Here is a 17,416-nt window from a genome sequence, read left to right as displayed (position 1 = left end):
AACTGACTGTACTTGAAATTGCACCCAGAGTGTCCACATACCAGGAAAGCATTCCACCATTGATCCACATCCCCAAGCCCTTAAAACAAAATTTTTTTTTTAATTATTTTGGGTCAGGATCTTGCTAAGTTGCCCAAGGATTTTGTCCAAGTTTGCTAAGTGGCTTCGAATCTGTAATCTACCTCAAACTTTCAAGTAGCCAAGATTATAGGCATCTATTAATATGCTTGGTTAAGACTAGATAGATTTTAAAAAGCTAATATCTAAGTGGGAAATCAGTCTAGACATAGATAATTCCACTAGGAAAGCTAAAAGAATAACATAGTAAATCCTCTTTCAAATCAAAGACATTTGGCAAAACATCATACCCTATCTTCTCAATGTAACAAACCACACTGTAACACAGTTTGACTGAATTACACTGACTCTAGAACCACAGATATATGTTGCTGCTACTGATATTAACTGTACTGTTGTCATTATACTTAGATGCATAAAACTTTTCAAGGACATAGCAAACAATTATAAATTCTCCTTGACTGCTTGTCCACACTTTCATATCTGTCTCAATCTTCCCACTTACACTCTCAAAGATAGAGATTGGTCATTACAAATGTTTCTTTCATCTGACTGTGTCCCTCAGAAACTGTATACTACAATCTAAAGGAGACATATAATTGAAATTAGAAATTTCACAAAGCTCTCTATATATTAATTAATGTATATGGGTATTGATCACTTTATTAACTGATTTCAAAATTCAATAAAAGCCAGCGGTGGCGGTGCAGCACTCAGGTAGCTGAGGCAGGAGGATGACCTCTAGGTTGAGGTCAGCCTAGACGGGACTGAGTTTGCCATCAGCCTGGCCTACAAGTTGAGACCCTGTCTCCAAACAAACAAACAAAGTAAATCAATAAATTGTTTGCATGACTTGGTCCTGAAAACATTACCCCAGAACCTGGCACAAAATTCTTTATTAATTTCCAAAAAAGCTGGCAACATTCTCACTCATTTCAGATAAACTTAGAAAAATAAGAACATAGTACATTAATTTAAAATTCTTTACTCAGAAATTATAAGTTTTTTGATCTTAAAATGTCATTTCCTTTATAAAATTATCTGTGAAAGTAAAGATTAGGTTCACAATGATCACACTCATCCCCTAATTTCTTTTATTAGATCATGTAATCACCACTATATACTTCAAAGACACATGAGACTTTCACCCTTCAACAGATTTATGACTTTGAAAATTGTCAGGAGGGAAATAAGAATTTTAATACTTCTAAGATTTGAAAATTACTTCATTACAACTTTTTAAAAAGATATTTTGTGATTAGTGCCATTATAAGTGCTATTAAGTGTTCAAGGGTGACTACCTTGGGCTAGGAATAAAAGGAAACAAAGACATTTTTGGAAAGGAAACAATATTTAGATTAGACCTTGAAAGGTAGAGAATAGTCACAGGGCTGAAAAGATGAAAGCTGGAAAGCAAGAAATAGGTCATTTAGGCGAGAACATGTTAAGACAGCAAAAAGAGTTAATAGAGGATTTGAGCATGAAGCTAAGATGTTTGAATTTATGTAGTCATTAGGCAATCAACGGTGATCTAAAAGAACGAAAGGCACAATCCAAGCAGTTTAAGAAGGTTAATTTGAGGACCCTGCACAAAATAAAATGAGGCCATGCAATAATCCAGGCATGGAGTAAGAAGTGTTTGAACTATAATGGTGGAAGAGAAAAGGTGAAAAGAATTGACAAGTCTTAGAAGGGTATTGACATGTAGGGTAAAACAGTAAGAAATCATATATAGTTCTGAGATGTCAAAACTGGATAATACAACATTTTTTGTAAAACAAAGTTAATACAAATATAACTGTGGCATTTATAAAATGTTCTATCATTTTACGTGACCCTATGATTTCAAAAGCCACTGCATATATTCTTGTTGTTAGATTTCTAAAGTACACATAATAAAGTGTTTTCCTTATCTAAACACTCAACAACCAAGGGTATAGTTTTAAGTTTTTAATTTTGCAAAATGCCTGACATTTTCATAAAGAGAAAAAGTTGACTTCTCTATCAACAGAATGAATCTAGAAAATCTGATTATTTGAGAATAATCATTCGATAAGGGAAGAAATCTAATTTAAAAGAGTAGTTCAAATTCAAGTATATTACATTTGATGTATGAGTGAGTTACACCCAAATCAGTAAAGGGGTAGAGAAAACACTTTGGAGAAAAATCTAAGTTCGAATTTCTAAAAGTGGTTGAAAAATTCAGAAGGCAAGATGATGGGATTTTAACTATTAAAAATCTAGGCACAGGCAAAGACTAAAATCAAGTACATCTAAGCGTTAACACTATCAGTGACCTACACATAGGGTAGAAAAAAGGTCAACTGGTTTTGTGTGATGGTTCAGATATGAATGCCTGCCCACCCACCCACCTGACTCACATTCTCAGGGGTCAGTCACCAGCTAATGGACTTTTGGGGAGCAAATGCATTAGGGCTCTAATTTCATCAAGTGGATTAATCCACTGATGAAATCATAATGTGATGGCATTACTGGGAGGTGGGCTTGGATGGAGTAAGTCATATGAGTAAGTCTCATAGACCTTGAGAACTATGACTCCCAGCCACTTCGGCTCAGGCTCCATTCCTCTCCCCCTCTTTCTCCACTTACTGGCTGCAAGGAGGTGAGCAACCCTCCCCCATCATACCTTTTTGCTATGACCTACTGTCTCACTTAAGGCCTAACCAATGGAACAAGCTGATTATGCACTGACACCACCGAAGCCATGAGCCAAAACAAATCTTTGCTTTCTTTATTTACGTCATGTGTTTTATTTTGGTCTTTTTGAGACAAAGTCTCACTATGCAGTTCAGGCTGGTCTTGAGCTCACTCTGTAGCCCAAGCTGATCTCAAACTTGCTGCAATTTTCCTGCCTCAGCCTTCCGAGTGTTGGGATTATAGATGTGCACCTCCAGGCCCAGATTTTGTCAGGTATTTTGCTATTGCAATGGGAAGCTAACATATTTTCAGTCTTCCTTCAAAACAAACAAAAAAAGTAGAATCAGGTAACCTAAAAAAAACTCACTGAAATTGTTTCATCTATAAAAGGATAATAATGTACTGTCCAACATTAGTATGCAGATTAAAAGATAAAAGTTTTATCTAAACTACAAAGTGGGCCGGGGAGATGGCTCAGTGCAATGAGGGCTTCCCTGGCAAGCGCAAGGGCCTGAGTTCAATCCCCGGTTCCGCCAAAAAATAAATAAATAAACTACAAGGCAAATTAAGTTACTGTAATAGTCAAAGGCAGCTGAATCTATTGAACAAAATACACACTCACAGTATATGTTACAATTGTAAATCCTCCACAGTAAGGTAACAGCTGAAGATTATTACCCTAAAGAAGTCTTAAGTCAGATCTGTTTGTCTGAGTGTTAAAGACAAGGTCTGTGATTCAGGCTGGCCTTGAATCCTCAGCAATCCTCCTGCCTCAGCTACTCAAGTGCTAGGATTACAGGTGTACAAGATTACACTACACTCAGCTAAAATACATTTATTTCAAAATCAAAATATTTTTCTCAAATTTCTTATAAACAACCACTTAAGTTTTACATGTTGCAGAAACAGACTTTCAACACACATAATAGTACTATTTCCAAATGTCACTCAAACTTAATGTAAGACAGAAAAAGACCTACTAATATTCCCAAGAGTCTTGACTGCCAAATACAAATACTAGGCTGAAGAAATAAAGGTAGCAATCTCCAAATATTCTCTCAGGATTACTTGCTTGATACATAGCATAATGCCCTGAACAGTGCTCCCTCCCTTTACCTTCATTCTGTTACGCTTAATAATAAAAACATCTTTAGATACCTACTTAAAATCAAGCAGTTAGCTCCTGAAGGCCAGGACAACTACGCCGCAGTGCTGAGTCATGCAAAATGTTAATTCGCATACACACTAACAAATATTTTAGTTAACTCACAGCTACTATAGTAACATTTAAAGAGTTTAAATTATGTTTATAACTTAAAACTATCTTTAGCCCTTTGAGACAACCAATAAGAAATTAACAGTTATTTTTAAAAAAAGCTCCCCCGGGGCCAGGGAGATCGCTCAGTGGAATAAGCGCTTCCCTGGCAAGTACAAGGGCCTGAGTTCAATCCCCAGTTCTGCAATAAATAAATAAATAAATAAATAAATACAATTGCCCTGCTTGCTCTTTAAAAAAAAAAAAAAAAGCTCTCCAAGGGCTGGCCTAATAGCTCAGTGGATTAAAGAGCCTGAAAGCAGGGCAGGGGCCTGCTATGCTGACCCCATCCCTGGGGGTGCACTGAGAAGGCAACTGATAAAGGGGAGGGAAGGAGGGGGGAGAGGGAGGGAGAGAGACAGAGACAGAGACAGAGACAGAGACAGAGACAGAGACAGAGAGAGAGAGAGAGAGAGAGAGAGAGAGAGAGAGAGAGAGGCTGCCTGAAGGGCAAAGAGGTCTGGTAAGGCAGGGGGAGCAGGGGATCGAACCTCGGTATAATGCACCTGCCTACGTTTGCCTGAGCAGGTGCTTCAACAACTGAGCTAACCAGCAGGCCCCATTGAGGCAGCAATTGGGACTGGGCGTGGTGGCGCACACCTGTAATCTCAGCTCTTGGGAGGCTGTGATTAAACAAGAGAATCACTCCAAGTCTGATCTAGTAGCGAGACCCTGAACACTCTGTCGACCCTTCCCTAAAATACAGAAAAAAGAAAAAGCGGCGACTGGGGAGAAAGCTCAATAGAATAAGCGCTTTCCTGGCAAGCGGAAGGGCCTGAGTTTAATCCCCAAAAAATAAATAAAATGAAATATTAAAATCAATTACAGTATTAGTATTGTTCTTTTAAGAATGCAAGACTGTGATGAGTAATTATATTCTAATATTGTGTTATTTTTTAAAAATTGTGTTATTTAAAAGATTAGTTTCTTAAAGTATTTCATAAATTGATGGATACTGCTACAATGTGTTCATATTTGTACCTTACACCAAATGTTGTTTCTTATAAATACTACTGCTAGTTTTATTATAATTTTTTTTTAATTTTATTTATTTGTGTGTGTGTGTGTGTGTGTGTGTGTGTGTGTGGCCAGCTCAGCCCACCAGGGGGCGGGGCTGGCTGGCATGTGGTGCTGGGGGATTGAACCATGGCCCCTGTGCATTGCTAAGCTTGTTCTAAGTAGGTGCTTTAGACCACTGAGCCATCTCTCCAGCCCCTCTTATTATAATTTTTGATAAATGTTAAAGAGAAATGGAAGGCTTTTCAGAAGTGACATTTGTGTTGTGATCTGAAAACCCTATCACACTTTTTTTTTTAAATATTTATTTATTTTTATTTATTACATTTATTTATTGTGTGTGTGTGTGGCCAGCTCAGCCCACCAGGGGGCGGGTCTGGCTGGCATGTGGTGCTGGGGATCGAACCGCAGTCCCTGTGCTTTGCCAAGCTTGTTTCAAGTAGGTGCTTTAGACCACTGAGCCATCTCTCCAGCCCCTCTTATTATAATTTTTGAAAAAACAAGATTTTGCACTTTTAACTCTGCGACAGAAAAAATTAAAGCTGACATAGTTAAGGATGTGTTTTCTTTAAGATGCAAATACTGAGTTAATGTCTACTAAAATAACCAATAAATTTTATCAAACTCCAAAAAATAAAAATAAAATGCAAATACTGACTTAACTACTAAGCTAATTTCAAGACAGAAGTCTTAAAATGAAACCATCATGAAAAAAAGAGATGTTAAAAAGACTAAGCATGAAATATATCCAAATCCCAGTCTTAAGAAAAATCAATTAAGCCTTATGGATAGCTCTTCACTGCTTTACACACAGACCTGGAACTTAAACTATATACTGTGTAGCTGGGGCACGGTGGTACACACCTGTAACTCCAGCACTTGCAAGGCTGGAGAAGAAATGCCACAAGTATGAGTCCCCAGCCTGGGCTACAAGGAGACCTAGTCTCAGACAAAAACTAACTTAATATATAAACAAAATATATACTGTGCCTCTTTTTCAGCTGGAATATGGAAGGTGTTGAAGAGAAAAAAAAGAAGGTTCCTGCTGTGCCACAAACCCTTAAGAAAAAGCGAAGATATTTGGCAGAGCCTGAAGGTAAAGCACCTGAGAAAGAAGTTTGCCCAGAAAACGCTTCACAAGGCAAAGAAGCAGCTCATCTATGAAAAAGCCAGCACTATCTTAAGGAGTACAGACAGATGTACAGAACTGAGATCCGAATGGCTAAGATGGCTAGAAAAGCTGGCAACTTCTATGTCCCTGCAGAGCACAAATTGGCATTTGTCTTCCGGATCAGGGGTCTCAGTGGTGTGAGCCCAAAGGTCTGCAAGGTGCTGCAGCTTCCCTGCCTTCACCAACTCTTCAATGGTCCCTTCGTTAAGCTCAGCAAGGCTTCAAGCACCAAGCTGAGAATTGTGGAACCATATTTGCCTGGGGGTACTCAAACCTGAAGTCAGTAAATGAGCTAATACACAAGTGTGGCTAGGCAAAGTCAATAAGAAGGAAATTGCCTTGACAGATAATTGATTACTCAAGCTCTTAGTAAATATGGCACATCTGCATGGAGGATTTGATTTATGAGATCTACATATATATAGTTGGAAAATGCTTCAGAGAGGCAATAACTTCCTGTGGCCATTCAAATTATCATCTCCACAAAGTGAAATAAAAAAAAAAAAAAGACCACCCACTTTGTGGAAGGTGGAGATGCTGCAAACAGGGAAGATCAGATTAACAGGCTTATTAGAAGAATGAACTAAGGTATCTACCATGGTGTTTTTATGATTTGGTCAGTTAATAAAGTATCTGATTCCAAATTGAAAATATACACACACACATACAGTGTAGATGTGCATGTATGTATGTGTACTGTGAATTAAAAGCAACCCATCAACATAATTCAGGGTTAAAAAAAAAGTTGGCAAGGTACTACCTTTTTAAGCTATCCTAATTTATATGCTAAAAAATAGTATACCTAAGGGAAATCCCACAGAACAAGCACTTGCCAGTCAAACTGCCTGAAATTCATCAGATGCAGAGATTAAAAGCGCTTTTCATTGCCTTTATGTAAAACAAAGGTAATACAACAATATATTAATTTCAATGTAGCATTTAGAAAATGGCCTGTCACCTAAAATTCCTTTCTATGATTTCAAAACCTACTACATGGGCCAGGCATGGTGGCACACCCCTATAATCCCAGCGCTTGGGAGGCCGAGACAAGTGGATCCTTTCAAATTCCAAGACCAGCCTGGGTTACAAAGTGAGCTCAAGGTCAGCTTGAACTGCATAGTGAGACCCTATCTGAAAGACAAGGAGAAAGAAAAAAAAAAAAAAAAAAGTACTACATAGTCTTGCCATTACATGTATTGCAAAAGACACACAATAGTATTTACCTGATCTAAACAATCATTAACTGAGTGCAGTTTCAATTTTAAGGGTTTTTCTATTTCATAAGATGATTCACCATAGGTCTCTTAAAAGATCTGTTTTCTCAACTTATTTACAAAGCACTCAACTTTTGTGTTTGGTAAAAAATGTGTTGTGATAATTTTTCAAAAATCCATTTCATCTTTAAAAAGAAATATGTACACATACTTCCTTGAGAATAAATAAAGGCCTTCAATATTTGTTACTCCATAAGAACGTCAAATGTTTTGAATTCTTGTTTGGTTAAAAAAAAGTTTAAACATTACCAGAGCACAAGTGCTTGCCTTTATATTAATGGCTCTCCTGATGATAAAATAAAGATCAATGTAATTCTAAGCTTCAGGCTAATGAACTGCGGAGAACAGAAACAAGCAATTTGGCAAGAGTTGAGTAAAGAACTCTGCTTAAAAGCTACCAGTAAAATATACCAGCACTACCCCTCCCCCATTCCCAACCTTTTCAGGTTTCAATTAAGATGGGGCCTAGTTTTATTCTTAAAAGGGGGACAGAAGAGAAAGCAGAGCTCCTGCAGAGAAGTATCTTCAGCAGCAGCAGTTCTACAAATACTGCCAGGAACCATTTCCTTCCCTCTCTGCTGACACAGGTTTCTCACTACAGAGACAGGCGTATCTCTCTGGTTTCTGATCAACACCATTACCTAAAAGAAAGTTTCACTGCATACGAGCCAGAAGATAACATCAAGTAAGTTAAAAATCAAAAATAAAAATAAAAAATCAGGGTCAGATATAATGTTCTATAAAAATGGGATTTATTTTCCCAACTGCAATTTATTTTCATCTTTTAGTTTTAGATTGGCTAAGAAGGGATAAAGTTGTTTAACAAGGCATACACTGCACATTATTTCAAAATGAACTTAAATACTCCAATTGGTAAGACTTCCAAAACGCTCACTGAAAATGAAGCGGCCACAAGCCTCCCCACAGTTCCTCAGGATCAACATCATCCCTACAGACCTAGGAGCCATGCAGGGATTATCACAGCCTCCAAACGTCTCCCCCAAGTCACCCAATTTTTGCTCTAGTAGATGATCACACCCACCTGCGCTTAAAAGTGCACATACAGGACAAATATTTCGTTCTAAAAGTATATGAACTAGTGAATAAAGCCAAACATGAGGTGAAAAAGAGCCAGTGTAAAGTTAATGCCTCTCTAAAAGGAGTTCATGAATGAAACAACTTCACTATGGAAGGAATTATAAAACATCAAAGGTTAGATAATGGACAACAGGTGTCTTTGGGGAGGAAAGAGTAACACTCAGTTGCTGCCTATTTTGGGATTTCCACTCTGAAACCAGTCTACTAACAATGAATTTTTTTCCTTCCCAAGAAAGTCAGGACCACAATTATAGATCCATTTGATAACTATAATGACCCCGTTGCTCTTCTACTCACTTTTTCACTTTAGACTTTAAAACTCTATCTAATCCCAACCTTATGTGGCTAGATTAAAACATGGCCTATGGCCAGATCATTCACTGATCTGTGAACATTAACCAGCTAAGGATTTATTATCAAGAAATGCAAAAGAAAAGGCATCTGAACACGCGCTACTTCCATATGAAATTCTCAAAATACAAATCCAACAGAAGCTATCACAGAACTGCTGTATCAACCAAAGCAGAAACTGTTTCTCTCACCATTATAAGAGCTGAGCTCAATCTTTACAGTAACCAGATTCCAATGGCCTCAAAGAATAGTAATTCCAGACACAGGTTATTGAGCAGTGAGTATCAGACTAGAGTTCTGACTCCCCTCGCCAATTACGAATTTTACTACCTTTATTTGGGTGAAAGGGAACACTGAAGAGATACTTCACCCTACTTAATAACCTCTTCCCTTTCTCCATTCCACAAAGACAACATATTCCAAAAATGGAGAATCCTTTCTTTCCCGACAGAGGCCCCCTTTCCTATGGATTCTTTGGGCAGGATCACTTCTCCCCAGCATGCACGCTGAGCCAGAAAACACTTCTACTTTCACTCTTAAAGAGGGTCCCCCAACACTGATGCACCTCTTCCTTTCTTGTATTAAGCAAATAATACCTTGGTGCTCGGGTTCTCTCCGCACTGCAAAACGTTCAGAGAAGTGGAGGCAGTGAAGGGAAGGTGTCAGTTACCGAGGAACCCTTAAAAGTCTCCAAATTTAAAGCGCCGATGGGGGAGGGGTCCCCTTCCAGAAGGTGGGTGTGTACGGGGGTGTCCCTACCCTAAAAGGGAGCCTCTGTGTGGGCCGCGGCTGTTCCCACCCTGGGAGAGAGGTCGCTACGTGGGAAAGAAGAATGTCGTGCACTAAAGAGAATAGATTCAAATAAGGGGCGTCCCAACACCGTAAGGAATGGGGTGGGGGCGTGAGTGTCAGAAAGAGGGCTGTACCAACTACTAGCGGTCTCCGAGAGGGACCCCCAGTTTGGGGGGAGGAGGGCCCCGCTAGAGAAGGGCTCTGGGAAGAAAGGAGGGTCTGGCAGCGAGGAGGGCTGCGCGTGGGGGAGGGGCTCGGCCCCCTCCCGGAGGCGCCGGCGGGCGGCAACCTCCAGGGGACCATGTGCGGAGGAACTGCTGCGCCCCGAGGGGCAGGGTGGAGAGCAGGGCCTGGGCTGTGCGTGGAGGGAACGAGGCTCCCGGCCGCGCAGGACCGGCGGGACTCGCAACCACACTCACCGAGGCTGCCGGCGAAACCGTCCATCTTGCGGGGAAAGCGCCGGGCTCGGGGCTCCGCGGGGCGGGCACTTCATTCAGCGGACACAGTGGCCGCCGCCGAGCCTGACCGTTCGAGCTCTACGTCGTCCGGCGCGGCTCCCAGCCTCCGCCTCTGTGGCTCGCCTGCCTGCCCGCCCGTCCGTCCGTCCGTCCGTCCGTCCGCCAAAGCCGGGTCAGTCAGTAGCGGCAGCCCGGGCCACTCGAAGTAAAGAACCGCACCGCTCCGCCGCCTGCCCGGCCTCCCTCCCAGGCAGCAGCAGCGGCCGCGAGCGCCGCGCCCCGCCCCCGCGCCCGCGCACAGCGGTGGCCCCGCCCGCGCACGCCGTCACGCTTCCGACTCCGCCCCCCACGTGACGGCGGAGGCGGGGTCTTTTCGGCTCCGCCCCTGCCCTGGCTCGGAGTCGGCGTCCGCTGAGCGCGCTGGGCTGATCCCTGCCCTTGTAAGATGGGCCTTCTAAGGGCCTTGGACCTCGGTCTCGCGGCAGGGTCGAAGTTGGTAGTGCTCAGCTCCCGCCTGGGATATCCTGATAAATCGAGATATTCTTTCCCCTTGCAGCCGCGGGGGAGCCCACAGAGCCCAGAGTTATCTTGCGTGTCCCGCGAGGACGCCAAAGAGGCAAACGAGTAAAAGAAATTTTTTTTCCAACCGGAGTGAAGAATACATTGGGGCGAGGCTTCTTAACCAACTCAAGGCCACCCACCACTGTGACAGCCCAGGTCCCAGGACAGATCAGAAGAAAGGAATTTTAGTGCTGGACAAAACTCAGAGTTCTATTTACCCAACCTCTTACTATGAGGAAAGACACAGAGCCTTAGAAAGAACACGACCTGTCCAAGGTCGTGGAGCTTGCTTCTCTCGAAGCAGAGCAAAAACCTAGGCTTCCTTGCTCTCCCTGGTATTCTATCAGATGTGCAAAGCGATCTGGGAAAGGCAGGCCAAAGATTACCTGCCAGGGAATTATAACAAAGGTTATTTCAAAGGAAGCCTGAATTCTAGGTCTAAGTCCACATGACTCACTAGGTGAGGGTCAAGGCATTCATTTTGGCCTCACTTTTTTAATTTGCAAATTTGAGGGCTGGGTATAGAGCCAAAACAAAATATTGGGCTTTAGTATTTGTTTTCACTCCCCTGACCCTATTGTCCTTCCTTCCACAGACCTTATAGATTATTATGTCCCTTCTGCGACTTGGTTGTGAATATTAGAGTAGTTAAAGAATTGTAATTAAGGTGCTCGAGGGCTAAATTGATTATACAATGACAAAGAGCTGAGTTGAGGGAAAATAAGCCACCTTAGAGTTGTGGTAGATAAGGACAGATTGAAGCAGGAAGATAAGATGTAGCTGTGACTATCTTAAGGAAAAGGACACAGCAGAATTAATTGATCAAAAGGATCTTTTAAAAATCCTTAAAAATCTAAATGTTTGTATTTGTTTTTTGGCTATCAGACCTGTGTTTCTCCTGAATATTGTTTTCTGGGGAGACTGGTCATAAAGCTGCTCAGATGAATTTAGATTAGAGTTTAAATGGATTCTAAGCTTTCTCTTGTTTCCAAAATTAAATGATTTACCCGAAGTTGTCCTTGCAATGGACATTTTTCTAGTGGCAAGTTTCTATTAATCCTAACCAGGGCTGGCCAAATAGTTCAGCAGATTAAAGCACCTGTTTAGGCAGATGCAGGGGCCAGAAGTTCGATCCCCAGGCCTGCTGTGCTGGCCTCGCCCCCCGGGACACACTGAGCCATAGAGAGGCGAGGTGGCACAGGCCTGAAATACCAGCGCTTGGGAGGCTGTAAACAGGAGGATCATTACAGATCTGATCTAGGCCCTGCAGACCCTTTAGACCCTGTACTAAGTACGAAAAAAATACTTAACCAACTAAGCTTCAAGAAGGTCTCAATTCTGAAAGAACTTGCATTGATACACATAGATAAATGTCTATTTATAATATAGAGAAAGTTTCATATTTTGGAGGGCCTGAATCTCACTACTTGTACAGCCCTTTGAAGAAAAAATTAATAAGAAAAAATCTAACTACAAAATTAGATTAAAGGAGTTTTATTTGGACTCAAAATGAATCATAACAGTTACATTTTTATTTGTCTTCATTTTATGTATTTGGTACAGGATCTCACTATGCAGTTCGGACTCCTTGTGATCCTCCTGTTCTCCACCTCCCCAGCACTGGGATTACAGAAGTGTACCACCATGTGGCTGGCTCAGCATGTGGAGGGGGGATCCCAGGGATGGAACCCTAGTCCCTGCACATGTCCTGATGAGCTAGCTACCTTGCTGACTCTAACAGTTACATTTTTTAAGAAGCTTGAAAGTGTTGGAGGAATTATTTTTTACTCATTTTTTAAATGTATTCAGTACAGGGTCTACAGTGTCTCACTACACAGAGCGGAGTAGTGATCCTCCTGTTTTCAGCCTCCCAAGAGCTGGGATTACAGGCAAGCACCACCACGCCCAGTCTCAATCGCTGTCTCAGCACACCCCAAGGTCAGGGCTGGCATGGCATGCTGGGGATAGAACCCCATCCCTGTGTCTGCCTAATCAGGCACTTTAATCCAATGAGCTATCTGGCCAGCGCTTGCTTGCTTACTTGCTTGCTTGCTTTTTTTGAAACAAGATTTTGCTATGCAGTTTAGGCTGGCCTTGAACTCTCAGCAATCCTCCTGTCTGAGCCTCCAGAGTGCTAGGATTAGACATGTGCCACCATACCCAGTTTATAAACATTATTACATGAAGAATTGTAGGCTACAAGTTGTACATAGATCATGTAATTTAATTACCCAACTCACTTCTAATGTTTTCTTCCTAAATTTTTTTACTTTATTTCTTCATATGATAATGATTTTCTTTTCTTCTCTTGATTGTATGTATTGGGACACTGTATAACAGATTTTGTACCCCAAATGGTTCATACATCTTAGCCAATCTGAACACTACAGCAAACCTATGAGATCACTGTTACAAACATGACATTTTGTAAGAAAAAATTTTAATTGAAAGGGCAGGAAGATAATTCAGTTTTTCCTCTAGCTCAATAAGTAGATGATTTTGTTTTTGTGATTGATAGTTGTATGATGCATAAAACAACTTCACACATATTATACAGTGTGTTTATAGATTCATGCAGGCATTTTGATTAATTCGTCTTCACCTAATTCCCATAAAAAAAGAAAAGAAATAAAATGTATAGTGCATTTAAAAGTATACATACTGCATTACTGAGTATATGCGTGATGTAGACTGTGTTATTGCTTGACATCTAAGAAGAGCAGATCTCCACTTACAATGTATATCTGATGATTGGAAGAATTCCTCTAGAAAAGCTTCTGGTTCCATGCATTGCAATCCTTTCTTTCTTCCACACTAGTCACGTACTTGCAGAGCCAGCATATGTTCATATCGCATTATAATGTCTAGCCCTGCACCACCGTGACGGGCTGCCAGGTGAGTCCGTGCAGTGGGCCATGGGAGTATTCCCAGAATCTACTACTGAAGAAAGACAGCCAGCAATAACTTAATTAACTGGAAATGACCATAGTCCATGTAAATGCACTTGGTAAGCTTGAAATTATGTATCCCCAACTCAAATTTCCCTTAACCAGATACCCAAGATATCCTGAATTACTCCAATAATTGTTGATGCCAAGGGAAATGTGCCAAAGGGAAAATTATAGCAAAAAGACACACTTTCCTACACGCACTTGGAAAAGATCCAAGCAAATGGGATGAGCTAGAGTGTAAGTTTTATCAACTTCATGATGAAAACTTTTTACTACAAAACTGACTTGTAATAACTTTTATTCTTATAAAAGCAGTCGGGGCTGGGGAGATGGCTCAGTAGAATAAGTGCTTCCCTGGCAAGTGCAAGGTCCTGAGTTCAATCCCCGGTTCAAAAAAAAAAAAAAAAAAAGCAATCACATTCATACTAACCAGTGAAACCAACCAAAAGCTTAAAGAAAAGAGCTGGGGAAAAAAAGTGCAATAAATGTTTATTCAGAAAGGACAAATAAGGGCCAGCCAAATAGCTCAGTGGATTAAAGCCCCTGCAAGTAGGCGCAGGGGCCTGGAGTTCAATCCCAGGGCCTGCTGTGCCAGCCTTGCCCCCGCCCCCGGGGCTTGCTGAGATGGCAAATGAGACTGAGCTTGTTGTCGCACACCTGTAATCCCAGCTCTTGGGAGGTGGTAAACAAGAGGATCACTACGAGTCTGATCTAGTAGTGAGAACCTGAACACCCTGTAGACCCTTCCCTGAAATACAGAAAAAAAAAAAGAAAAAAGGACAAATAGAATATGTTAGTATAAAGAGACAAAACATACTAGTCACTTTTCTAGAGTAATTGTGGAATCCTGCTGGGTAAGGATGGTGCCACATCTTCTTTCTCTTCTTCCTCCTCCTCTTTCTTCTCCTGCTCCTCCTTTTAGTGGGAATGACATGAAATAAAATTACAATCCCCACAGCTGTAGTTTAGGGAGGGTAGAGAAAGTACTTCATTTGTCTATCTTTCCAAGGCATCCCTTGTCCGTCGTAATCCATGGCTCCTGGCTTTGCTGCTATCCAAAGTTCTTTTTTGTCTTTTATCACATTTTGTCTGCCATCCAAAGCACAGCATGGACAGCCTAGTAAACTCAAAGGACAGAGTCACATGATCACACTGAACTTCAGGGAAAGCTAGAAAGCATTGTCTTTCTGTATGTTCAGAAAGAAAAAGAGAAGCATTTGTGATGGATGGCTCTGCCCCCCTCCCCTTCAAGGCACTCAGGAATTTTCAGTTCATTCATTTTATTAATTTTACTTGGCTGCTATTCAGTAAGTGTAATGGTTGATATGTTGATATGTTGTATCAACTTGAGAAGTTTAGAAGGTTAAGGGATGGGGGGACCAACCGTCCTCACTTTGTAAGCATCCTGAGCCTGTACAAGAGGATAGAAAGTGATGGTGGGAGTGCTACCCCTGCCTAGGGCGTGGTAGTCTGCTTACAATATGGGGGGGAAGGGCAGGGGAGATGGCTCAGTAGAATAAGCGCTTGCCTGGCAAGTGCAGGGGCCTGAGTTCAATCCCCAGTTCCACCAAAATAAAACAATATGAGGGAGGGAAAGAGCCTTGCTGATCCTCCTTTGCCCTTGTTGCATTTGCTGTAGTCTGCTGCCTTAAAGTGTCACCCCTGTGCCATGTGCCACCCTGCCCTGGAGCCAGCTGATTATGGACTGAAACCTCCACAAACTGTGAGCTAAATAAGTATTTCCTTCCTTAATTTGGGGTAGCGGATATTTTGTCTCAGCCACAAGAGAAAAGTAACCAACTCATTAGACTGTAAATTCAAGGAGGGCATTAGAATGTAGGAAAGATAGTATAACGCAGTGGTCAGTAGTCCAGACGAAGGATGGTTGTGCACTCCTGGTATCCTAGTGCTGCGAAAGGCTAGGACAGGAGGATTACAAGTTCAAACCCAGCATGGACAGCCTAGTAAGCTCCTGTCTCAAAAAGAGCTGGGAGTATAGCTCAGTAAGAAGGCTGGGATGGTTTCAAATGTACTCAATAGTTACCAATTACTGGATAGTTACTGTATCTTAATGAAAGACTTCCTTTTAGATTATTTTTAATGGAGTCTTCCATGGCCTTTTGCTTTGAGCTCTTTTGATATAATTTTAGGCAAATGTAAAATATGTACCAGTTTTTAGGAGCTCAATTATTATAAATGTTAAATAGAGCTATATCAAATAACACAAATTTAAAAGCCTCCCCTCCTTTTTTTTTGTCTTTTTGAGACAAGGCCTTGCTATACAGTTCAGGGTGGCCTTGAGTTCACTTTGTAGCCCAGGCTGGTTTCAAACTCTCAACAATCCTCCTGCCTGAACCTCCCAAGTGCTGGGATTACAGGTGTACGCCACCACACCTGACCGAATTTAAAATCTTGACTGAGTCTTATTACCTACCTCCGTGAGAATGAGAAAACGGGGAAAAACTTCACAGACTACTTGTGAAGACACAAGTCTTACTGTCAAAGGCTTGACCTAAACTTTTAGAGAACAACAAAAGATTCTCACAGTAAGTGCTTTGTTTTACTCTCACTACCTAGGTGGCTTCAAAAAGCAATTATAAACTCGCTTCTTGTTTTTCTCTCATGCACTTTAAAAGACATCTCAAGAAGCCAAGCGTGTTTATAATCCCAGTGCTTAGCAGGCCCAGGCAAGCAGATTTTGAGGCCAGCCTGAGCTATGTAGAGAGACCCTGTCTCAAAAAAAACAAAACAAACAAAAGTCAAAAGAAATTGCTTTTCTTTTTTTTAAAGTAGGCTGGTTTTCAGCTCCTTTCATTTTGTTTTAAAACTGAAGCTATATAGTCATGGAATTATGTATATTGTAATGAACCTAGAGTCTACAGAAACATAAAAGTGATAAAGAAAAAATAGTGTCTTACTTTAGCCTTCAAAATCAGGAATTAGGGGTTTGGGAGATAGCTCAGAGGTCTAAGTGCCTGCTTGGTGAGTGCAAGCATGGGTTTGATCGCCAGTACCGCATGCCATGCTGGCCTTGGAACCAGGCGTGGTACACATGCCTGTAATCCCAGTGCTGGGGAGGCTGAGACAGGAGGATCACTACAAGTCCAACTGTGTAGTGTAACTCTGTACCAGATAAATAAATAAATAAATAAATAAATAAAAGATTTTTTAAAATCAGAAATTAATAATATGTGAAGTGGAAAAAGGGGACTCTGTTTTTGTATTTTTGCTTGTATGTTTGTTTTTGAGGCAGGGTCTTGCTGTGTAGTTCAGGCGGGTCTTGAACTTGCTTGCATTGCCCAAGCTGGCCTTGAACTCAAGGTGATCCTCCTGCCTTAGCTTCCCAAGTGCTGGGACTACAGGTGTTATGTCACCATGCTCAGCTTGTGTTTTTGTAATAAGTTTAACATAATTAGCATATGAAAGAGTTCCAAAATCTGAAAGAGGCCAAAGGATAGTGTTGATCAAGTATGACTGGGGATAACTTCAGAGTTACTGTAAGAGAGAAAAGAGTGTGGGAAGATACACCCCAGAATTTCTAAAAGTATGGGCTGGAGAGATGGCTCAGTGGTCTAAAGCACCTACTTGGAACTAGCTTGGCAAAGCATCAGGGACCGCGGTTCAGTCCCCCAGCACCATATGCCAGCCGGCCCCGCCCCCTGGTGGGCTGAGCTGGCCACACACACACACAC

General features: G+C 41.4%; 1 protein-coding gene across 2 annotated transcripts in view; it reads right to left on the bottom strand.

Moving 5' to 3' along the window:
- Eml4 (echinoderm microtubule associated protein like 4) overlaps positions 1-10,492 on the bottom strand; it is a 176,458-nt gene extending 165,966 nt beyond the window's left edge. For both annotated transcript variants that reach the window (XM_004627730.2, XM_023711197.1), the window contains exon 1: positions 10,174-10,492. In XM_004627730.2, the coding sequence (XP_004627787.1) occupies positions 10,174-10,198 (25 nt within the window). In that variant the 5' untranslated portion in view covers positions 10,199-10,492. The remainder of the gene's footprint in view (positions 1-10,173) is intronic.
- Between the last annotated feature and the right edge of the window lie 6,924 nt (positions 10,493-17,416).

This window comes from Octodon degus, unplaced genomic scaffold, assembly GCF_000260255.1.
Source record: "Octodon degus isolate 3935 unplaced genomic scaffold, OctDeg1.0 scaffold00020, whole genome shotgun sequence".
NCBI classification, from domain to species: Eukaryota; Metazoa; Chordata; class Mammalia; order Rodentia; family Octodontidae; genus Octodon; species Octodon degus.
This window is presented reverse-complemented; position numbering and strand designations above follow the sequence as displayed.